General features: G+C 36.6%; 2 protein-coding genes across 5 annotated transcripts in view; one reads left to right on the plus strand and one right to left on the minus strand.

Moving 5' to 3' along the window:
- Nucleotides 1-20593, minus strand: part of LOC139149818 (protein TALPID3-like) — a 98792-nt gene extending 78199 nt beyond the window's left edge. The window contains exons 1-7 of one of the 4 annotated variants that reach the window (XM_070721812.1): nt 19881-20593; nt 17798-18048; nt 17484-17629; nt 14856-15072; nt 12335-12526; nt 11647-11944; nt 7303-7414 (exon numbers count right to left, since the gene is read on the minus strand). In XM_070721812.1, coding sequence (XP_070577913.1) covers nt 7303-7414; nt 11647-11944; nt 12335-12526; nt 14856-15072; nt 17484-17629; nt 17798-18048; nt 19881-20349 — 1685 coding nt within the window. In that variant the 5' untranslated portion in view covers nt 20350-20593. The remainder of the gene's footprint in view (nt 1-7302; nt 7415-11646; nt 11945-12334; nt 12527-14855; nt 15073-17483; nt 17630-17797; nt 18049-19880) is intronic. The other 3 variants (XM_070721811.1, XM_070721810.1, XM_070721809.1) reach the window with 3 other exon arrangements.
- Nucleotides 20594-20714: 121 nt separating this feature from the next.
- Nucleotides 20715-25349, plus strand: LOC139149820 (mitochondrial import inner membrane translocase subunit Tim9-like). The gene is made up of 4 exons (XM_070721813.1): nt 20715-20846; nt 23034-23116; nt 23570-23665; nt 24628-25349. The coding sequence occupies exons 2-4, from the start codon at nt 23066-23068 to the stop codon at nt 24757-24759; spliced, it is 279 nt and encodes a 92-aa protein (XP_070577914.1). The 5' UTR covers nt 20715-20846; nt 23034-23065; the 3' UTR covers nt 24760-25349.
- Nucleotides 25350-25860: the final 511 nt, after the last annotated feature.

The following is a 25860-nucleotide window of genomic DNA, read 5'->3' on the forward strand; positions in this document are numbered from 1 at the left end:
ATAGATTCATGAAGAGGGGCAGGGGTCGAGGGTGCACAGTATCTTGTCTACATCGTTAATATTCGGACAGTTATTGTGCGAATAATCAAATGATTGTGCTAGCAAGTATTCGGGAATAACTAATATCCTATAAAGGGGAAGCACCACTTTTTCATATTTGGGGAGGACAGGAAACTGCTTTGTGGCAACTTTTCATATGGTATCTTGCATCTCTTCAGATTTTAATTTCCTAGAAGAACCAGAGAATATTTTTGTTCATACTTAACTGTTTGATCTTGTCGTCTATTTTCCTTCTCGCAAACGATGGCAGAATTTTTAAAATTTTTTATAGTAATTTTTTATAGTACACTCTTTTCACAGTTACACATGCACCATCATGTGCACTTAACAATTTGAGAATCAGTATGAAGAACCAAATCTCAGCAGTGTCCCACTCTTTTTAGCAAAATGAGATATAACATGTTCTTCTATAATACAGCACGGTTTTAGAAAGGTAATACTTGCTGAAAATTTACCTATGCTAACACAATTTGGTTCCCTGACTCATTCTGGAAACGATGACTGATAAACTATGCAACACCTGTCTGGACAAATGCTTTTCAAAAGGTATCAGTAGTATTATCAATTACATGCATAATTTAATATGCAAATTTGTATTTAAATATGCATGCATGGTTAACTTAAATCCACTATGTTGATTGACGATCACTGTTTTCATCACTTCAGATGAAATGTAAGGTGGTTGCTTTTGGTGCACCTTAACAATCAAGGAAGATTATCGTGCAAATGAACAAAACAACAGGCAAACTATACTGATTTCAACATCACTACATTCTGAAGGAAAAAAAGAAGCTATTATAACAATGTGGTTTTTGATGTTGTAAAATTTGAATGTATCAATAGTAACGCCAAAGCATAAAAGGTTCATAAACAGGCAAAGTAGTAGAGTAACGGACAACACACACACATAGCTAATGGATATGTATATGTTTACAAAATTGTATGATTTTGCGACAGTGATTCCACCATCGATTGATGCTGCAAATGTCATAATCATCTTATTCTCTGAATACCATCATACCCAGAACAGTATACATATTAAAATTTGACAACAATATATTGTTCTTTAGACAGTAATGACAAAATCAGCAAGAGAGAGAAAGAGAGAGAGTGAGAGAGAGAGAGGAGACTATTGTTCCAAAATCATTACCTATCAAACTATCATAAAAAAGAATGCTACAACTTAGTGTTTGTTCTCTCTTGTTGCATGTAGATAAAAGATATGTCAAAAACCGTTAAACCTTTCTTGAATTTCTTGTTACGACAGAGAAGTAAATTTTGGGTATCAAAATTATTCTGTATTTGGTCAATATGTAATTACAGACAAAAATACTAGAATTAGTTAAATTATCTGGAGTTAATTGTAATTTAAGAAATGATGAAAAGTACACTAAGCCGAAAAAGTATTCTGGATTGCTTGAGATTGCATCACCACAAATCTATTTTCCTTGCTCTGCTGTAGAAACACTGAAGACAGTTTTAGTCTTTTCAAAATCAGCCTTCCAGGTGTACACTTCAGCACACCATATTGACAAGCTGGAAAGATTTCATATCTATTTTAAGATGAGTATTGGAATGGAAAAGGAAGTTGGGTCTTAGTGTGACCAAGGCTGGGCTTTTGATCTTTGCACGATGACATTCATGTATCTGATTTTTTTTAAATGCAGTCTGTACAAATTGCTTAGCCTATTCCAAAGATATCCTATTATTGATTAAGATCCTTACCATCGTTTGATCAACTGGAGTTTGGGCGCACCTGCTGGATGTAATGCCTGTGTTAGATCTCTGCTTGTGTGTACTTACTCTTTGACTTGGGAACAAAGTACTTGGAATGGATATATAGTACTATGGTAGAATCAGATATAAAAGGTCGAGAGGCCAGGCTCAAACGCTTCAGACTGAAAGTTGCACAAGCTTCCAAAAATAAGAATAAAAGTTTATGAGGCTTGCTATGCACAGAGGAAGCAATGATTTCCATTGCCATTCCTCTTTTTACGTCTAATTAATGCAGAATCATTTACATATTACTAGCTTTATTACCTGTTTAAAACAAATTAACAAAACATCAATATCTTTGTGAAACTTGACTAGTGCCCACTACCTTCAAGTTTGAGTGTATCTGTATGTGTGTCTGTGCATGTTTACATTTGTGTACATTGCCAAGTGATCCCTAGCTGTTGCTATACAGTGTTGTGTGCCTCATTTGAATCTGGCTAACCATTTAAACACCTTAAATTTCTTTACTCGGATTTTCAAGTATATACTTTGGTAGGCGGGAATTGGGCCATGTGCATTATCGCCTACCCAGTTATTATGTGCTATTAAGGAAGAGTGGAGTTAATTTGAAGACAAATTGCCCCCTGAAAGGATTAACCCCTGTCATTAAGGCCATACAAGATAAGGGGACTAGATATGAGTGGTTCAAGGATGGCTACTCAGCCGGTCTGTAAACCTCATTGTGAATGTTTCTATGCACAGGTAATGTGGTGGAAACGCAGGCTAGATAGATAGGGTTCTGAATGGTAAAGTGGGGATAGATGGCTACAATGCAGTGACTCGATAATAATACATGACATTTTGCAATTAACAGTATCTTTGAATGAGAAGATAGTATAGCGCGGCATATTCCCGATAACATACAAGATTGACAAGACTGTTCAGCCTAACAGTATGAAGTGAGTTCAAGTTATGCACAGATAAACTCTTCTTTGTCTGAGATTTGAGAAACAGGCTGAGAGATACATGCATACAATCATTAACTAATACAAAATTATTTGTGAGTTGAAATTTGCTGAATAATATCAGCACCAGTGTTACCATAAAAGGAAAATTGTAAAAGACATCACTCCCTGGTGGTCTCCAAGGAATGACATAACAGCAACTTCTCGTAATTGCTGTTTCATTTTATTCAGAGTTCATTACACACTGTTTTTCTGCTCCGCCAACATCAAACAGCACAGTATGGATTGTCTAATGAATACTCAACCTTTTCTTTCCTGAAAGAATTACTCCTTACTCACAAAAAGTTCAATAAATACCTCAGGGTCAAATACACCAGGCTTTTATCAACAGAGAATCAATGATACCATTGACTGTTGGGACAGGAATAAATATGATGGTTCTGTTCCCAACAATGACATCAAAAGAATTTTATCCTTCCCCCGAAAAATTATCTGAAATGTTCATTGGTAAATCAATCAAGGACAGGTAGTATATTCTGTGTGGTCATATTGGGTAAGTGGAAAAAACATGAATCTATTTCCAATATACAGGATGGAAAATGCAAGAGTCGATTGAAAAAAAAAATTACAATAAGTTGTTATTTGATTTTCCAAGGACTGTTATGTGCTGTCCATGTGAACAAACTCTGGTGAGAACAAGCCAGATATACCTGCATTACTGATGGGCTATATTTAGTATCTTGTACTGATGCCCACAAAAGATGACACATCAGTGGCCGGAAGGCACAACTCGGATAATGCAACTTGTGTCTGTTGAGTGTGTCTCACAGACAATGTGCCTCATTTCCCTCTACTTTTGCGGTGTAATTAGTTGCCACGGCAGCGACTTTAAGTGACTGTCCTAGACCGCTGATGATGGCGGGGGAATTGTTCCGTTCGCTCGCTGAGAAATCTGCCATCCAATATGTCATCCCCAGGCACTACTGGGTCTTTACTTCTTTTCCTCACGCTTCGCCACCTCATCTTTTTCCTTTCCTTTGACTTTTCCCAAATAACAGGGTATTTTTCTCCCTTCCCTCCACCCCCAGCTATAATATAGCTTTCCTTTCATGGCCATGTCTTGCTGACAAAGTAAATTTCCATGGCCCAGGGCCAATCACAGCTTTTGCATGTTTCCTTCACTCCGCGACTCGTTTGCACCATGAAAAGCTTCCATTAGTCAACTTCACTCACAGAAAGAAGTGAGTGAGCCAGGGGGAAAAACTGAACATCGAACAAAGCTGGCTGTTTCTCTCTCACCTCCACTGCCGCGGGGTCCAAATTAATGGACACATTGATTTTGTAACCGACACAGTATCATTACTCAGACAGCCCCTGGGAGGAAGCAACATTTTAAGATGGCTTGAATTTTGCACGGAAATATCTCTTATAGTAATACTTTGGCGTTTTACAAATTCAGTTCTACAGAGATATTGCATGCACTTGTCACCTTCAGGAGTTTGAAGCTAGCAGGGGGGCTTTTCTTGCCTTGCTCAATATCACCAATAGGGGGCGCCTTTCTTATTAAAGTTTTGATATTTTAAACCGACAGGTTTAACTGCCGTAAATCACCAAAACTGGACTACATTTTGATTCGCAATTTTTTTCTGCTTTAAAGAGAAGAAGTTCGATATCACCATAGGTGATATTCTGTTTTTTGAACAACTCATTAATTGTGGAATTACCATAAAATCCATGAAAGATATTCTTGTGCAATTCCATAAAACTGAAGAAGAAAAAAAATCAATATGTGAACAGAAATAGCTACAGCACTATCGACTGAGTAATGTTTACAGACCGAAAGTATACACTGTAGATCACTTTAATGGAAAAATATATTATGTCATTTGTCCTGGTTCTTGAGATTTAGCTTGCTGTGTTGTGTGCGCAAAGAAATAACAAACAGGTGAGAACAGGCTAACAGTGTGCTGTTGAAAAACAAAGGCATGCCCCCCCCAAAAGGACGTCTCGAAACAGGCTGTAATTTATGTTGCTGCAATGTCCATATTTGCTGAGTGAAAAAAGACGGAGACAAATACAAGCCCTGGTTTTAAAAGTACGTGACACAGAATTGAGAAAACAGACACGACAAAAAGTTGATAATTGTCCGTAAAAGCAAAGTACATAGTGCAGCGTATTGATCTAAAAGAGGTGCCTTGTTTTGCAAACATCACCCGAGCAAAATCCTTTTCAGGTCTCCCATGAAGAAACGAACCTCTTTAAAAAAACTCCAATTCTAAAGTATGCATTTTTTTTAACTTCTTCCCCCTCAGGCAATATAAGCAGACTACATGTCAATTTGTTCAGGTACGGTGGTGTACAAGAGTTCTATGACAGCTTTGTTCTGTATCCAGAGTCGTCATCGCAAATATATTCATTCTCAAAGCATCAAAATTTTGGACAATCCTCTCTTTTCTGTGAGGTTTACTCAAAGATAGCAGTTTGTTTACCATATTATTGGCAAGTCAGTCAGTCATTATGAAACGTCAGACTTGCCCCTGGCTACCGGAGGCTGAGACAACCACAAGGGTTGACAATTCATCAATATACGTTCACTGTCTGCCAACCACAAATATATCACAAGTTTGAAAAATTTAGCACAACATCACCAAAACCTCCGAAACACTAATATTTTTTTTTGCCAGACAGCATTTTTAGTTTGGGTGGAATTCTATGAATATGTCACCCAGGCCGCGGGGCACTGTATCTTGACGTGTAAATAACATCATTGAAGAAGTGCTTCAGGCGCCTGGCATGCAGCCAAGTCTAGGTGATGTCTTCACGGGTGATTCTTCACGAACAACAGTGGCAAATCAACCAGAAAAACGCAAAGCGGGGACAGCGGTTCTAACAAAGTATTGATATCTGACTTGTTATTATGCAGGTTCATCAGAAGTATTTTAGTACGCCAGACAGGGGGAGGATAGACCCTAAAGGCTATTCATTGCACTTTCTGGGAGTGTGATGTATAAATGGTAAGGCCGACTTGTCTTTCTGTTCCCAGCTCTTTTTACATCTTCAAATCTAGGGTAATTTGCAAGTACGGTAATTTCAAGCCTTTCAGTATCCAATTCATACATCCCTATTATTTCCAAAAGGTGGGTGGACTTATATACATGGACATGGTATTAAAGGATTGTGTTGCATGGATGTGAAAGGATGTAAACAATAGTACATGTACTTACACCATTTGCTTCCTGAACTCTTTGTATTGAAATATCCACAAACCCTCCACACCATTTATGAGTGAGATATTGAAATGGGGTGTTTCAGCTCATACAATTTCACAATCTCACAAAATTTTCAGAATTGTTGATAATTATTAGGCACATGACCAGTTGAGACTGTGATAAATCTTCACTTGATGCTGACCCTACACAGTGTTTAGGATAGCTGAAACTTTCATAAATACCAAAAAATTGTATTGACTGAAACTTGAAGCTAACATCCATTACAAAAGGTTATACATGCCTTGGGACAGAATGTTTTATACTTTTGCTCAAACTTTCCAAGAAAGAAATTTTTAACCTTTCTCTTTTATGATCAAGAACGAAAGCTTCATTTATGCCACAGCCTTAAAAAAACATTTATACAAACAGACCAGAAGATATTGTGAAAACTTGAGTCTAATAAACTGGCCCTTAGTGCATTTTACCCCAAATACATGACAGTTAAGACAGAAATGTAAAAAGTGACTAAATGAAAAGGGCAAATTACAACATCCTTTTACATTTCATTAGATATTTCTTTCATATAGCATTGAGGCTCATTTCAGAGGATTCAAGAGTACTGTTTGATCACGTATCAAATGGAATTAATTTTTACACACTTTTCCAGAATGTATCCTTGATACATTATGAAATCCAAAAGACATCTGTTAGCAGGCAAGTATTACTGATATCTCTGATGTTTTGGTTTTAGTTTTGTTTTTTTATAGTTTTTTTTTTTTTCTGATGTGCATGTGATTAATTTCTGAATAAGCGTACTTGTTGTAGTACTTACATGTTCGTTAGTCACGACTTGAAAAAATTGCAACATTACATTGAGTCACTCACTTGTTCCTTTTCACGGATGGGAATGTGACTTGGTGGGTTTGTCCTCTGTCTTACTGTGCTAAGTCATTGTGCTATCAGTCCAGGGTCTGACTTCCGTGCAAATCTCTTACCGTACTTTCATAGAGAAACTTCCAAAACAGATCATTTCAAATAACACTGTACTGTATAGTGTAATTTAACAACTCTTTTGATAAAAGAGTTACCCCTGTTTGGAATACAGATGCTAGTAGTCATTCTTTCAGTCACACCATTTTGTACAGTCAAAGGGTTTGTAAAGATTTGGAGGGATTCAAATATGAGGTTATGAGGATAAAACATCCAGCACATGCCATACACATAGTTAATGCAGATGTTAACTGAGTGGTTCATTGCTGTGAATGGAAAGAAATTATAAATATTCTGTGTAAATTCCTTTAAATGTATATGATAGGTTTTCCTTGAATGAGAATGCAATCTGAGTGACCCACCTGTCCAGTCCACTGTCCAAAGCAGGTCGAGTAACTCTGATCGGTGAGGGCACATCCTGGACAGCATTGTTGTTGCTAGGTGACAGAATCTCTTCCAGCAAGCCACGCCCTCCTAGACAAGGGGGAAGAAATGTATAACATGATTACAGTGGTACAACAAAAGCCGACTTCAAGCAGTTACAGACCACATACACCCTTTTTTATGGTCTATGTACAAATCAAGCTTTAATCTTACTTTGACAAAATTTTCAACCATATATCTAGGAGTAGTACTTGATGACATAATATAAACATTGACTAGCATCTTCATTATGGATGCTGTTATATCCTGTGGTATATTTAAATTTACAGATTTCTTCACATAAGTTGAGAGGATGGCAAACTTTATGTATTTCACCATTGTGATGATGTGCAATGGGGTTTGCAACCAGCTTGGACTTGACATGTACTCTGAACAAGTCATTGTCAATGACATAGTCCCCGCCAAATACAAATTTTTCAATGCACAACAGTAAAAGTGTACAAATGTGATTGTAAATGCAGTTTCAAAGTCAAGAAGTGCAAAATAAAGGCAAAAGAAGGTTTCCTTTATCTCTTTGATTAGAAGTGGTGGCATATACTAAACGTGCCTTGTGTTCATTTATTAAAACAAGTGGGATCAGATCATGGAAAATACATAAATGGCTGTAGAGGGCGCTATCATATACAATCTTTCATGATAACTGTGTGATTATGTTTAAAGTGTACTGAATTTTGTGGACTTGAATGTGCCTATGGCATGCTGGCAAGTTCATTTTAATACAAGTAGCCAGTAATGAAAATAAAAAAAAATCAAAAACTACATTTCACTGACTGGTTTATCTGTTTAAGTAATACATTTTGTGTCTCTTAGCAGTCATGATGAAAGTTCAGAAAATTTCAGAATTGGATTCAGAGAAATTGCACCTAAAATTTCATGGCCTGACATTCTCATAGTTGTTGTTCACTTTTATTCAATGAAATAAAAACAACAATAACAACAAAAACAATAACAAGAATACCCCAACAATAACAACACAAACAATAACAAGAATAACTTAATAAGTAGAAATGCTGGCAAATAGTCGTTTACTTTCATTCAATAACGGGACACCTACCAAATACAAAAATACATTTCAATAAACTGCATATGTGTATAGGATATAACTAAACACATGATCAACAACAACTGGGTTCTGTCATGATGAAAAATACTGTGTCATTTTATACGTAATGTAATCAGAACGAGCATGAAAAATAGCGCCAATGGCACTTGATCACAACTGGCACATTGTGAAACTACTCTCTGGGTACACCTGTACATGAAATACTGAATGGGTAGGTGCTGCGGGTTTGGAGTTTGTCAGTAAATGCACACAGAAAACAAAGTCCTGAAGTAGCGAATTCCAGCCATTTTCAAACCACACTGTTTGTCAGTCGGGTAAGCAATATTCGCAAAAATCACATTTCCAGGCTAATAGACTATGTTTTACGAAATCACACGTCCTTATTACAAAATAAAACGATCTTTGTCTTTAAATCATTGCGCCAGTGAACAGGTCCAGCAGCTAGTTATGTCATCAAGTCTGTAATGTTAAGGGTCATAACAAATGTGAGAAATCTAAAACATTAAATATGTTGTTTTTTATCAATTTTATTACCAAAAGCGCATGAAAATCTCTGATACTTTGAATCAGCCATCCTGCATATTTGTAACATTCATCAAAACCTCATTTCTGTTCCACAACTAATTAAATTGTCCACAATGCAGGATTGGTGTACAGTCCAAAACTACATATATGAAAGACCCCTAAAATCAATTAGTTAAAGGGGGGTTAGAAATTTCCCAAAACTATCTAACCGCTGCTTCGTTTGGCTCCATTTTACGGAATCGGAACATTGGAATTAGTCTGAATATCTCTACCAAATATCAATGCAGTCTGTTCAGCGGTTTTTGACTTTTTGTCGTTTACGGAAAATGGACACTGTCCACCACCGGTTGAAGCTAACCCTATATCACAACTTCCAGATGTGATAATGACCTATGGTCATTATGTTAAAAAATACCGCCAATGGCGCTTGGACATAATGACCGCCTAGTATTATCGGCATTTATCAACAACCACACTCACTGTGAATTAGACAGACCACGAAGTCAATGAGCAACATATAGCTGAAAGACTATTTTTCACATTGCGATTTTAAGCTCATTTTTATGAGAAAAGAGACATGTATATGTATATGGAGAAAAAGTAGAAGACATATTTGTAAATTGTTTGTTAAGTGACAATCGTATATGCATCTCTTGAAATTTTGTGGTTATAAGGTATAACTGTGTCACTGTCAGTAGTGTAAGAATAATGAGGTTAGAATAAGTTAGTAAAGCTAAGTTGACAGTAATTAAGATTACAAAATTATACACTAAGCTGGGGAAATCTGAATGAAATAAATGTTGAAAAGTAGCAAAGTCATGGTCATCTTTTGTCTAATACCTTGTGTAAGTTCATGAACTTTACATAAATCTTGCTATAGATTTGTTGCTAATGGGCAATAACTGTGTTTCAGATCATTTGAGAGCAATCTATCCATGACAGGTTTAAATTGTAATATACTTCTATTTAAAGGAGAGAAACTTCTCAAATAATTTTTTTCCCTGTAATTTGCTGTGAGAACACATGGACAGATGCTCAGGACTCTATGCTGGTGCTACCTTGATAACTAACCTACAACTTGTAACGTCATTGTCTAACCTGTTCACCCCAATTTCCTGTAGACAGGTCCACACTCTCCATTGATAACAATGGGTTTGGGCCATACCATTGTAGTGAAAGACTGTAACATGTGAGGTTGTGGATACTTAATCTCTGGAATGTCAAAGTCTGTATATTGACTCAAGGATGTTTACTTAACAAATGCCTAGGGTCATCTCAAAAGTGAGAATCTAAACTATGAAATCTGTTTTTTTTTAATGCTTTTGATGCCCAAAAGACCATAGAAATCTCTTATACTTCGAATCAGCCATCCTGCATATTTCTAACATTCATCAAAACCTCATTTCTGTTCAACAACTCATAAAACAGTCCACAATGCAGGATTGGTGTACATTCCAAAACTACATATATGAAAGACCCCTAAAATCAATTAGATAAAAAGGGGGGTTAGAAATTTCCCAAAACTATCTAACGGGTGCTCCGTTTGGCTCCATTTTTCGGAATTGGAACCTTGGAACCAGTCTATGTATCGGTATCAAATATCAACGCAGTCTGTTCAGCAGTTTTTGACTTTTTGTCGTTTACGGAAATGGACGACATCAAACACCGGTTGAAACCACCTCTATATCACAACTTCCAGTTGTGATAAAAAATCAGAACAAAATGGCTGCCATATAGGATCGTATCCTGAAGACATTTGACGTGCACATGTAAGTCACAGTGTGTAGTCCTTGTGCCAAATTTACAAGCAATTAATCCAAATATGTTTTAGTAATGGCTATGGGCATGAAAATATTGCAAAAGAATGGCCGCCTGGCAGCCATATTGGATTGTATCATGAAGACATTCGACATACGTATGTAAGTCATAGTGTGTTGTCCTTGTGGCATGTTAACAACAAATCTGATGTGACATGTCTTAGTTATGGCTCTGGACGTCAAAAGGTTGCAAGAAAATGGCCGCTTGGTGGCCATATTGGATCATATTATAACAAATCAATGTACATATGTATGCAACAGTGTGTTATCCTTCTGCCAAGTTCGAAAGAAATTGGGTCAGGCATGTCTGAGAAATCAGCATGGATGGACTCCCAGACAGACGGACTGAGTCCAATCTATAAGTGACCCCGAACTTTGACTATGGGGACTAACAAAACTCTTGGACAAAACTGTCCATTCAATGTGTTTGCATGAATGAAGGCGATTCAAAAGTGAATATTCATGTTACAACTTCAAAGGCTACTTATTTTCTTTCGTACTGAGCTACTCCTCCTGTTTCCGTTTTATGGTTTTGTCTACCAGCTTGAGTAACACTGATACCTCCTATTCCAAATGCTTTATGGTTTTGTCTACCAGCTTGAGTAACAAAAACAAAATATTTACACACATGCACAGAGCAAGCACACATTCACACAACACATATCAGGAAAAACATTCTCCCACATAAATACATATACAGACACGCAAATATTTATTTCAGGTTGCTCATGAAAAAGAGATTGGTTGTCACATTTTCAGAGAAAGGACAGAAATTCCCTCGCCATGATCTTGCAGATTTAATACCAAGAATAAGTGGCAGACATTGATTTGTTATTGAAGCAAAATTATCATCTAACCTGGCTTTGGAACTGTAGAAGTCTCAGATGTCAGCGGTGTTGGAGGTTTCTTCCTCGGCGCTGGAGTGTCTAGTGGAGATGTCTGTGTTGGCTTGCTGACGTGGTCGGGACTTTCCTCTATCCTGGGATGGAACATGACAGCTGGTTGATACCTGTGAGGCACTTGACTCTGTTTTCTGCCATGCTGAGTCAAGACAGGGGCAGATGCTGAGTATTCTGGGGTGGAAGTCTGCAGAGCAGACATAGGCTTGGCGTCGGCCTGAGTTGCAACTTTGGTATTGTTCTCAAAAAGTTTGGCCTGAATTAAAGAACAAAACATAATTTGCACCATGCAGTCAATGAAATCTATTTGGTATTTGACTGTAACATAGATTTAGTATTTGACAGTAAAGCATCAATCAACGACCAGAGTTGTAATGTCAAACTGTTTATAATTCAAATTGTTCAGTAATTATTTTTCCTTTCTGGCTTTAACATAACTTCAAAATGATATATGTATGCGAGGTCATGTCACCATAACTTTTAATACCTCCATGTGTTTTAAGGGCTCCATTCAGGCTCCCTTGACAATTGACATGAGGCTTTGTTCTAGATTCAACAGTCAACACTGAAACTCAAGACATTGGCAATATCAAGATTGGCAATAAAGTTTTCATCAACTTTGCTTCTGACCCTTGTCATGACTTACATGTAACTGTAGCTGCTGTTGCTGCAGCTCTTCAAGGTGTTTGATTCTATTCTGCGTCAGTTCATCCACTTGTTTCTCCAGTTCTCTGACATGCTGCATTTGCTCTTGCTGTTCAGCTTTTTGCTTGGCATCCTCCAGTGATGTCAGCTTCTCCATGATTGTTGACAGCTTGGCTTCAACATCACTCTGCGCCTGAGTAAACAAAAGCAGGTGTGATTTAGGTACACTGTGCCTCCAGGACCGATACTTCAATCAAAATTTTAAATTTTCACAATACTGCTGCTTGTGTTGACTCACGTTGAAGCATCCAGAGGAAATTAATGGGGTTATCCCATCTGAAACAATGCATATGGGTCCCATACAACGGATCTGTTGCTATGCACAACATATCCCGACATCCTTTGTGCATTTCCAAAATTTCAAAATGGTGGCTGTACCGAAACTTATGACTGCGGCAAAGTTTTGCAGCGATTGGAAAGCTGCAAAACCGGTGAACTATGAACATGTATGAAATGCTGAATTGGCTTCACATTCGCTGAGCATTCATCGCCAATTTCTTGCAAGAGGCAATGTTTATCAACAAGAAAGTCATGCAGCCACAGATAGGACAACTTGTACACTTTTTCACAGTCTTGGTTTTGTAAAAATCTAAAATGTTTACTCTATGGTAAACACACAGTAAAGCAATCAATTTTGATTTCAAATATCAGTATGGTTTAGGTTATCTATTTCTATAGTCCTAAATTCTGCATGGAGATTCCAATTTCATTCTTGATTATTTAAGAGATTGGTCTAAAGTTTCCGTGTCGAAAATTTTTGGAAAAGTTTAATTAAACCTTGTTTTGAGGCATGTATAACCTAAAAGACAAATCACAAATACAATAAACAAAACAAACAAACAAATATGACATAAATGAAAAACAAGGTAACGATATGTATAACATGTGTCTCCTGCCGAAACAAAACATTTTCTGCAACATCACACACAAAATAGACAACAGACAAATAATTGAATAAAGAAGTGGCCCTGATTCTGCCTATAACTTCACAATTAGCTATGGGATATGCTTTTAGTAGGTATACTTTAATTCAAACACTGCAACAAGGGTTGCTTATAATCTTCTGTCCAATTCGTGAAAATTCTAGCTTGATTTAAAACTGTTTTAAAATCAGTTAAGAAACAAAGGCTACATGTACCATAAAAAATTCAGATGGATTCATACAGAGGAACAGTTTTACTTGCCAGAGAACAAGAAGTCCATTTTCCTTTACGCTTTGAAAAAAGTAACATATGCATTTAAGATGACACTAATTAAGCCCAGCTAACACATTTGTTCTCTTCAATTGGGTAAATGAGAAGCCTGTATTTGAAATACAAATTCATTCAGACACCATGTCTTTTGAGAAATGAAGGACGAGTATTACACGTAGAGCGTGTCTTGAATTATTTCTTGACAACTTATATTTGATTTCATTAACAGATATATTGAGATATGAGAGATTAATACGGCTATATGATATCTGTGTGTATGTTACTACATCAAGTGTTTTCCCATTTATTTCAACCAGAACATTTCCCGGGAACTCAAGCAAAAGATGGAAGTCTGCAATGGTTCGTATGTCTTTGTCTGTCTAATGAACCTGTCTGACCTACAAGATTGATATCATCAGCGGGCCAGCAGCTGCCTGTAAAGGACTAATACACACTGATCACGGCTTGTCAATCACTTCGATCGGTTACAGGTTCTCAACGACCTTCATGCCAGCATTTCTAGGTGTAGGGATCCAACCATACTGTGGAAAATTATGAGTCAAATGAGAGTTTGGATGCTGAAAGTTTTAAGTAGTGCTGGTTCTTAACATGGGATGTAATATTTGTACATGACCTTTATCTGAAGAATGGTTGACAGTGCATTGTCTGTGACTGTCATACATGAGTAGAGTCAAGTTTGCCCATAGACCCTAAAAGAGTCTTTTTTAGGGTCTATGGTTTGCCATCCCTATGTAGATTCACATTTGTCAATATTGAATGACTCTGCCACAAATGGACCAATCTCACGATAGTCATACAAACGATGGAGTATTTAATCTTAAAAATCTCGTGAAAAGTGGAAATAAAAGCAAATAACAATCTGACCTGATGCATGTTTTGAAATTCTCTTTTTACACTGTAAGGTAATTTAATACTGGTTATTAAACTTGACCTTTAACAATAAAAACTTTGACATATCCTATCAAAATCTCTCATCATTGAAAGATAACGACTGATGATAAGACACTGCATGATAACATCATTGCTAACAAGGTCAATCAAATCACTCAGCCTTTCTAGAAGGACAGCTAATGATATATTATAACTTAGGGTGTGAAAACCATCAACATATCAGTAATTGAGGTAAGGTTTACTGCAAAATAGATTTTGCTGAAAACTGTGATGTACATGTTCACAGAGAATTTACAGGAGGGAATTAGAATGAGTCATCTAACCTCTCACAACACAAAAATGACATCATTGCGATACCTTTAACATTGGTGCTGCAGCAGCAACAGCTGCTGCAGTAGCCGCTGCAGCAGAGGAGATGCTGGCTGCCTCAGGGTCTCTCCCTGATGCAAGCTGATTCCTAGCGATAGCTCCGGCTGACATGGGCTGCCGACTTGTCTCGCCATCGACTCTGGGCAGATTCTTTGTAATTAACTTGGGTTGGACTATCTTCTTCACTGGAGCATTGCTCACCGGTCTGGAAAGATAAGAAGATGTATAAGATTGAAATAGGGTACCTCAGTGAATTATTACTGCCTGCTACTTGAGAGACAGATTGGATACTGAGCCCTGCTAAGTTTCTCTAGTCTTCCCTGATTTATCTTCCATACAATGATGTGTGTACTGTAGCTGATGTACAATCTATTTTCAATTTTGAAATTCAACCACCCAACATTAAATGAAGCTTGTGCTACGAAGACAATGTTTGGTAGTTTTGATAAAATTTGTTTGAAGTTGATTGAAAGAACTACATTGAACTTGAATATCTTTCACCTAGTCAGCATTGGCTAAATATTTCAACACAGATTGTTGACTCATACACACATATACATGGGCTGGGATTGATATATTTGAATATCAATTATATCGCAAATATTATTCTCATGACCTCGTGACCATGACCACTTAGGCTTGCCAAACAATCTGTTCAGCATTGTGTATTACAATTTTACCATAGTAAGCATGGCAAAACTTTCTTGGTATGATTCAAAAGTATTTCAGAATTGTACCATCAAACTGTACAAGTTTTGATTTCAACCAAGGCTCACAGAAGGAATGGTTTTTGGACTACAAACTTAATAAGTTCAATCCATAACACATCATTACAAGTGTTTGGTTTTCAACAGGTGTTCTTTTCCTATTTTCATATAAATATGCTCTTCACTGAAATCCTCATTCTAAATCTATCAATGTTGTCACTTGATCTCCAGGGTGATATCTCAATACAAACAGTATACCCGGATCCTTGATAGAAATATTTTTACAAACTGATACACAAAAGATCGTCTATTCTTTATTTTCTTTAGGTAGCTGCCGACTGTCAAAAAACAAGCAATATGAAACACTGTTAGTTGTTGTAAAATGGACTCAAACATTGAAAACTAAGAAATTAACCAAATTGCTCACATGGAAATCACCTTTTTCTATGGTAGGGGTCAAGGGTCATAGTGGACCAGTGGTAATATTGGCCAACAGGGATAAGACAAATAATAACACATTACTGTATGGGCAGTAAGTCAAGCAATCCTGCTAGTATATTACCCTAGGCATACAGAATACTGTACAGATTGTCTTCAAGCAGAAAATACGTTACTCCAGCTCCAATCCGTTGACCTAGCTTCCCCTGACCCAAATAAAACGTATTTCTGATAAATTATTATACTCTTATGTTATACAATTGAAGGTCACAAGTTGTTAACTTTGAATTCATTATTCACCGTTTTTGAGACATGGCCTGAAGTGGCCTAGAGGAATATTGCAGATTGCTCTGTGTTAGAACATAGTAACGCTGTGAAAAAAGATCACAATGTATACTGCCTGCTGAAATGAAGTCCAGTCATGTTACAGTGCTCAGTTCCATTACTTTTATTTCAATTTCAGTAAGGATTTAAGATTTCATTTCAATTTCTTTTAAACAGAATTAAATTCACATTTCATTTGTTTCTTAATAAAATCTTTATATAGCCATATTATATATGCCAGCCTAAAACAAGGAACTGCTGTATGCACCTGAGCTGAAGGCAGGTGACGATTTGCCAGACCTGAGGAGGGCAAATAGTCCCCTGCCCCAAGGGTACATAGTCCATTGTTTGAACTATAGGTTTTTTTTATTACATGCTTCTCTTATATAGTTTTCTCTCCAAATATTTGGGTTCATTTGCAAATGATAATCATATGCTTTAATTCCATATGGTAAAAATCTGTTAAAAACAACAATTTTCATCATCGAATAGCACATAAATATACATAAATTATATCATGTTATGCGGTTTATCGATTTTCTTTGCATAATTTTCTAAAATCTACATTTCCTGTAGAAACAGTTAATCTGTTTAGTTTTAAATCCTGCAGTTGTCAACTTAAAAATGGTTCAGGGTCAATTTAAGTCAACTGATGACTATGTGGCTTGCTACATCGTCAACAAGTTACCATTGAATCTCATGGGCTGTGCAACGTTTGATATATAGGCCCATTACTCAGAGAAAAGTCAGAAGCTACACTAATGATAAAATAAATTGACAACATAAGCTACATATCAACCATCTCATCACACTGAACCAGGTAGGAAAAACATTGCATATATTCAACTACCATGCTGTGCTTTGTACAGATACAAGCATTTCTCCAGACGCGGTAGCATGTTTCCTATTTCTAATATTAACTGCACAAGATGTGTTCAGCAACTTTACAAGAAGACTATCACCTTGACAATTTTTATAATACTTGAATGAATTGTGGGATGCCTATTTTGAAGATCTTGAAATTTATTTGTCTAAATACATAATTATGGATAGTTTAAAAGGCACACAAATCTCGTAATGAAAACTATTTTAACAAGTACATAGAATCGTTTATTGTTCAGAAACTGTTCAATCCTAGGGTGCTTACCTTTTGAAGAAGTTTTCCCGTAATAACTTTGCTTTACCGTCTAGTCTAAAGTCACTGACAGCTATCTCCTCTTGTTGCCTTGACAACTCTGTAAAAGCCATGCCTTCAACTGGAAAGCCTTGCCTTAGAAAGGTACTAGTGGAAGGCTACAACAAAAATAGAAAGAAATCATTGTGGAAAAAAATACTCATAAATTTGCTGGTTCAGCTGCACAATAAATGGTAAGCTGACCAGAAAGAAAATTAAACAACTATTTTCACATTCGATACAAATGCTGCCAAGCATATCGATGGATCTTTTTTGCAAACACATACCTGTTTGTCTCCTAGCTTTGTTCTTTGAACATCAGGTTGTTTGGTTACAGTTCTGACTTGTATTTCTTGAGGTGGTTCATTTTCATCATTCTCTGATGAGGGACTTTGTTGTTGGGAGTCCTGATCGCCCATTTCCCCTTGATCTCGAGGTGATACAACTACTTCATGTTTACTGCTGCTACCAGACTCATTGCCAGCATTAGGCTGTGGTCTCATGGAATATACTATCGGCTGACCATCTTCAAGAGGATCTGTGAAAGAGTTTTTTCGAGATGTCAAGAGAGATGAGTTCAACATCTCATTTTCCATGACATTGCTATATTTAACCCTTTTTGCCGAGGGACTTTGGTACAACCCATTGTTTTCAATAGGATGTGGGTGGACTTTACCATAATGAAAAACGGATTAAATGGTTTCATGACAGTTGCAGGCAAGAATCACCAAGAAGGAGTTTTTTCAGACTAATAACCCAATATCCTGGGTATCTGGGTATACTAATGGTCTATTTGTTTGTTTAAAAATTAGAGAAATATTTCAGAAACTGACAATTATGACCATATTGAATAAATAAGTTTTGAATGAACAATTCAGATTAGATGTTCAACCAACACTGCTTACACAATATGATGCTACGAAGAACAAGATAACAGTTTGATTCGAACTTCTGATATTCATTGAATACAGATATATTCATAATTGATATTGTGCAATACCATTAAGTGTTACTGTGTGATGTAACCGTGAAGAAGAATTATAGAACCATACTTATCATCTAGTGTTTTAGTTCTCCAAAAAAAGAAACCACTGACACTCAGAATGTCTATGATTGAATGAGGTTATTCTTCAACAGTAAAATGAAATTAAAAATTTATCATAGAGTCACTGCTTTGACAGGACCATTGGCTGGCAAATTGGTAGCAGTGTAGTGGCCTGAGTACAATAATCATTGTTAGATAAGTGCTTCTCGTTTAAAATGTATTTTTCAATATAAAAGTTTACATCTATATAATGAAAAATAATAACTTATACTTGGTATTTGCTGTAGCTGTAACCTAAGAGAACTGATTCATTGAATTTGCAAAAAAATACCCTACACTTCATGTTTGAAAATATTTCTTCATGCTACTTATATTAGGTCTTTGTTTGACATTTGACCCTGGACTACCTGTAAACAGGGGAGAAATGTCATTTAGCAAGACAAACTTCATTTGTTGACTGAACTATCTTGTGTGCAAAAAAAGAAAAAAAAGCACCTAAAAATTATGATGGTAAACTGAATTCATTACAGCAAAGATGGCATGGTTGGGTTGTCTGGATATACAATTAATTGATTAATGAAAATGCTATTAAAGAGCACACACTTGTGAATTTGTGGTAAAAATATACTGGTAATTTATTGATATTGTTGCAGTCTGTCTTTTCATTATGTCAGCAAACATACTGCAAGAATAGACATTTCCTTTGCTCCTATTTAACAGATATGGAAATACATGTGACTGTGATCAATCACATAATCATACGCAATTGTGAAATGTCTTTGCATACAAGTACAGATTACGGCAGACTAGATGGTGTTATTCTGTACAAAGACACGTGCCTCAAGTATTTGACAGCCAGTCTTACTAGAATTTTATGTATTTTTTTTAATGTATCATTGATTATCCTCTTGTGAACGTCAAGAATAGCTGCAATAATATTTGGACAGTCAGTTGGTTTGGACGAGATCATATTATCATTGGTAACGTCAAGGTTGCATATGTCATGGAAATAGATATTTTACATCCATGCATATATCATCCAAATGCACAAGTTAAAGGTTTGTTACAGTTACTACATGTGGGCATAGAAGAGTTTGAATCTATTCAGGAAGTGATGACACATCATACACTTCATGATGTGATGTATCTATTCTTTAAAACAATAAGGGGCTCATCTTTCATATGATTCGAAATAACCAGATTCCTATTAAGAGACCCATTTTTTAAGTAGGAATTTTGAAAATCACATTCACTTATCATTTATACTGTATCGTGTGTATTTCATCTGGAGTAGTCGATATATGAACACATAAAAGACAATTTACCTGGCTTTTTCATGTGTTTTCTGGTCCTCTCCACAGGAATCAATGGCGGAGGTACATGTGGTGGAGGAGTCGCACCACTTTCGCCGTCTTCTCCAAAGGGAGATTTTATTTCCCTGAGGTGTTTTGCCTTCAACTTGACCTTCTTTGAGCCATTAGTGGAACTATTCGCGCTAGAGATGCTTGATATGCTAGCTGAGGAAACGCCGAGTTGTGACAGTTTCTGTACAAGTTGACTCGGTGGTTCAATTTGTGTGGATCGGATGAGTATGTCACTTGCACTTGAGCTGCCGGAAGTGTTGCTGCTTAAGTTCAATCCAGGTACGTTTGGTGACTGGCCATGGGGTGATCCCAACTTAATACCAACCTTTTCGGCCATAGGTTCAACATTTTCCGCGGGAGGATTCGAATTTGTGTGCATTTCGTCCATGTTTTCAGTTACTGGATGAACGTGTCTATCCGTCGTAAACATGTCTACACCTGCAGCTGCCGTAGTAAGTACTCCATCGAAACCATGTTCGGAATTACTTTCACTGTATGCAGACCCTGTAGCGGATACCGCGGCACCATGTGTGAGTCAGAGGACTTCACCGAGTCTAGTTCTAGTTGTTATGCCTTCGTCAATGATTTCAATGCGAAAAGTTTACGATGAATTGTGTATTTCTTTGGAATCAACAAACACATTGGTTACCTAGTCGCCATTTTGAATCCCGAGCCTATTAAAATTATGCAATGTTAAAGAAACACGTTGTCTGATTGGTCTGAATGATCATATCCAATCATTTGGCCAATTAGAACAAGTTTAACATTTTGACACTAGGAAATATCTGTTTGTTAGTTATTTATTTCGTCCGCATGAAGCGAAGGTCACACGAGGTACACGGACCAGGAAAGTAATAGTGCATCGGTTCATACGTCCAAGCTAACATTAAAGGGCATGAAATTTGTTTGAATACTGTGGCTGATCAGGTAGGCACCGTATATTTGATCCATACGTAATATACATATTCAAAATGACGAGTCAACCCAGAGCAGAGGCGCTCGATCGGAGCATGTATGTTTGAAGGGCTACAATACGGTTTCTAGACGTTTCGGCACCAAGTCGTTTCGGCCCAAGACGTTTCGGCCTCTCGATTTCAGGCCCCAAGTCGTTTCGGCACCGCGACCCAAGACGTACAATACATATTATAACTTAGCTCTGCATGGCAGGGCTGTGTGTTACCGGCGTTACACGGCCTCTGTGGTGGGAGGCCGTGTAACGCCGGTAACACACAGCCCTGCCATGCAGAGCTAATTAACTATACAGGCCCAAGCTGTAGCCCTGCATACGATGATGCTGTGTTCGTTCCCGGCTTTATACGGCCCCCACCACAGTGGTGACATGAGAACCCCCTCAAACTATATATTTTCACAAAGCAGAGAATCTAAGGTTTAGTATGGTAGCAACAGTTTACTTGAACGATAAATGGGTACATATTTTTATTGGTAAAAAAATCAATGTTGGTATTAATGATAAAAATTAGGTGAAAAACTTGATTCTAGTTCTACTTTATTAAATTTAACATCTCTATGAAACTAGTATTTTAATCTTTGGTTAACAAATTAATAAAAATTGAATAAATCTTTGCAAAAAAGTAATCTTGCTTGCACAAAATACACTGTGTTATGGGCACTGTCACCTTAAGAAAACCCATTCTGGAGACCACAGTAGACTTTTCCAACAAGCAAAAGTGCCAATATTTGATATCATTGTGATAAAGCTGTGTCATATGCAATGTAACTTTTAAGCTCACATTTGGTATATGTATACATACCAAAGAGAGCTTATGGTAGGTCAGCAACTTCTGTATGTCTGTTAGTATGTACAGATTGATGTCTATCCACATCAAAAACTCCAAAACCACAGCACCTACTACCATCTTAGTATTTGGTGTACAGGTGCACCCAGGGGTGGAGATGTGAATTTGTTCAAATGAACATGTCAGTGTCAAAAATATGCAAATAAGGTAAAAAAGGGAAAATCCTGCAAATTGCTAAAACTCTGTAACCACACACCAAATTTGCCTGAAGCTTAGTATGCAGGTTCTTTATGGTGACTTTAGTTAGATTTGTGCAAATTTTGGTGAAATTTTGATAGTTGTGTTTTTGGGCAATTTTTCCCATATTTGATCAAAAAATCTTCTCTGAAAGCGCTTTTCCCATTGCCTTGAAACTTGGTATGCATGATCTTAGGGCTGGCCTCTCTAAGATTTGTTCAAAATATGGTGAAATATTTATATCTGTATTTTTGGGGCAATTTTTCCCATTTTTGGTCAAAAAATCCTTTTCTTTCAAAGTTCTTGTTGGATTGCTTTGACACTTGATGCTCTTAATCCTAGGGTTGTCTTCTGTTGGATTTGTTAAAATTGCGGTGAGATTTTCCTGTTTGTATGTTTGAGGCAATTTTTTGCTTTTTTGGTCAAAAAGTCATTTTTGTCTGAATTAACTATTCTGATTGCTTTGAAACTTGGTATGCATGTACCCAGAGGCAACCTTAATTGAGTGTCTTCAAATTGTGGTGAAATTATAATATTTGTATTTTTGGGGAAATTTTTCCAATTTTTGCTCAAAAAATCATTTTTTCTGAAATTGCTCGTCCGATTGCTTTGAAACTTGGTGTGCATGTTCCCAGGGGTAAACTTATCAAAGTATGCTCACTCTGGCCTGCCACATCGAACAAAATATGAGCCAAGTGTCATTGATGCTATGTTTTTCCATATAGTTTCAGAAAGAATGCCCAGCTCCTCATGATGTTTAAAATGTACAGACATCAATTGTACAATAGAATTTCATGAGGACTTTTACTATTCATTTCTTTATCAGGAATCTTCATCCATATTGGGGAAAAAAGTTTTGAGACAAATTTAGTGTGATTGCCTAACACTAGAAATAAAATGTAATGTTCTCAAGAGATGATAAACATTCAGTTGAAGTTCTTTGTATAACAGAGTATATCAAAATTTAGAATCGGCCCCAGAGACATGGTTTTCTTTGTCAGTGGTTTTAGATTAGATAACCTGCCTAAGTGAATTGAATTTGAATTTCTGTACTGTAATATGTGAAGACAGGAAAGTGTATGATATGTTGTTTTGTAATGTTAGTTTAATTGTTCAACAGATTTAATCAGTTGAAACTCATTGAATTCAAAGATGGCAATGAAGCTAACACCCCAGCAACAACAACAAGCAGAAGTCAAACAGGTTTGTTAGTCATTGCATGTATGCCATTACTGTGTAGCATTTACTCTTAAGTATTTTTTGACATAATTCTTATTGTCTCCAAAAGTTCATTATAATAGACCTGCATTTCAGACACTTTCAAACTTAGACATAAACATTTTCAAGTGAAATCTTGATTTTAACTTCATTTAGCCAAGTATTCATCTTTTGAATGCCCTTGGATGTCATTTGGTTAAAACTTGTATCTGTTTCTCAAAAAACTTGATATTTAGAGCACCAAATAGGTGTTACAATCCCAACACTGTGCCTGTTGAATTCCCATTCTGTGAGTTCACCAATCAGAGCTTTCTTTTTATGTACAGGTTTCACTACATTTCATAGCTTACAAAAGCTGTCATGTTTCTCAACGTAGTGTTGTAACCTTTCCATTTCGTTTTTTTGATCTTGACTTAAATGAATATAATTATATTTCAGTTTCGGGAGTTCCTCTTATCCTACAACCGTCTTTCAGAGATGTGTTTCACAGACTGTGTCAACGATTTGACAACAAGGAAAGTGACAGACAGTGAGGTAAGGAATTGCAAATCTGTGAATCCGGTGTCCTTCATCATATGAACAATAATTTGTTTACATTATCAGAGGAAAGTTCATGAAGATCACAGTGTAAGGAGATGACTCAGTGTATTCAATAGCCTTCAAAACCAGATGAACGTCTAATTTACATAACAATACAAAATTTGCATATTTCATATTTGTCAAAATTATTCTTTTGTTTGGTAATTAACATATATTAATTATTAATATATATTAACATATAAATATATTGCTGAAAAACATAGGGATGACCCATCCCTCAAAATCTCCTTGGTATATATGAATTTCAGTAATCCTGTATATTTTTAGTAACCATGGATTTCCACTTTGATCTGAGATTTTTGCACCTGTAAGCTTCCTACCAAGCAATCTACCTTTTAAAATGAATAAAGTATTTCATCAATTTCACATAAATTTTAAACCTAGCGTTGGAGCTGTAGTCAGAGAAGGCACCTCTGATTGGACATTAATCTCTTCTTTTCATGTGCAACATAAAATTTACAATGTTTCACAGGGGAATCTTTGTCTGCATTATCCAATAAGGAGGTATTTACAAACTTTTAATGATCAGAATAAAATTCACAGCATTCACTTATTTAAAAAATCCTGCAAGTGTAACTGCCAGTGTAAGAGTTGGTGTCCCATATGAGATGATCAGAACTTAATTAAAAGTCACATATGTTCTCTTTCAAAAAACTAGCACCATCTCAGAAAAAAACTGTCGTGTGCATTAGTTATCAACAAACTTATTTTAAATCTGGACCATCTGATTCAGATGCTAGTCAGTCTTTTGATTGGCTATAATCATCAAATCCCATGCATGGCATGTGTCAGTGTTCAGAATATTAGGGATCAGCTCTATACAACATTGCTCCAGAAATTACCTGCCTCCTGGCCATTGTAACACGATCATCAATGTCTCTTTCTTGTCTCAACAGGACAGCTGTGCTCAGAACTGCATGGACAAGTACCTGAAGATGACACAGAGGATATCACAGAGATTCCAGGAGTATCAAGTGCAACAGAATGAACATATTTTAGCATCACAAAAGGGCCTGGCTGGAAGATAACCAATGACAATGAACAAAACATGGACATACTTGGGGTTCAGTTTGGGTTTTGATGCGAATACTGTAATTGATGAAGAGACGCTGCTGTTTGTATTGGTTTCTATCACTGGTTTTCTTTACTGCCTTGTCTTTTGATGCTAATGCCAAGGAAGTATTATTATGAACAATACCCTGATGTTATCATAAGTTGCCGGTCCCTGTGTTTCAGTGCATACCAACTCAGTATCCCTTATTGCTATTAATGTGTAAAATTTGTCCTTTGCTGACAAAAAAGTAGGAAATTGAATTTTAAAACCTTAAAACAAAAGCTGCTTTTTCTCCACACACAGGCAAAAGTCCGTAGAATGAGAGAAAGAGTCTGGCTACGTCTTACCTAGTAATTTTAAAAGAAAGATGAAAAGATCACCCACTATCAGTAATTAAATACTGTCCCATTTAATTGCATTATATACCCTCTGGTACGAATCAAGACTCTACAAGGATATGTAATGTTGTATCCTCTTTGGTTGGTGTAATTCACTGGGCATCAATATGTCTCAGCACAATGTGGAACTAAATATGCAATAAAACATAACTATGTTCAATTGTGAGTCCTGTCTTAAATTGTATTTTGTTTGTCTGTACATAGCGTGAAGGTCAGCATTGCTGCTCAAAATGATGCCATCGTTTCACTTGCAAATAATGATCTTCATGACTTTTGTCTGACCAAGTTCATATCCTGCACTCCTACTCTCTATCTTCTTGTCATCTATATTGCTGCCTACACTTCAAGAAGGGCAGTACCGTTCGTTATATGGCTCAAATGTACTAGCGCACATGCATGCTGTCATTTGACCGGTAGTGAAGGTTCCGTAACAATCATGATTTTGTGTTTTGAGCTGCCTCATTTGATCACATTTCGTTGTGTTCAATAATTCATGATGCAATCATGCTAGCTTTTAATACAGCAACACATTTTTCAGAGCGTCAATTCTTTTTTCAACCTTTTCTCACTGTAACAACCAAGTGAACATATTTATATAATTTTGTTTCTGAGTAGCGACTTCACCATAATGGACAACAACCAAGATCCTGTGCGATGCATGCCGTAAGCTAATTTTG

The sequence above is a fragment of the Ptychodera flava genome, chromosome 14, assembly GCF_041260155.1.
Source record: "Ptychodera flava strain L36383 chromosome 14, AS_Pfla_20210202, whole genome shotgun sequence".
Classification (NCBI taxonomy): domain Eukaryota; kingdom Metazoa; phylum Hemichordata; class Enteropneusta; family Ptychoderidae; genus Ptychodera; species Ptychodera flava.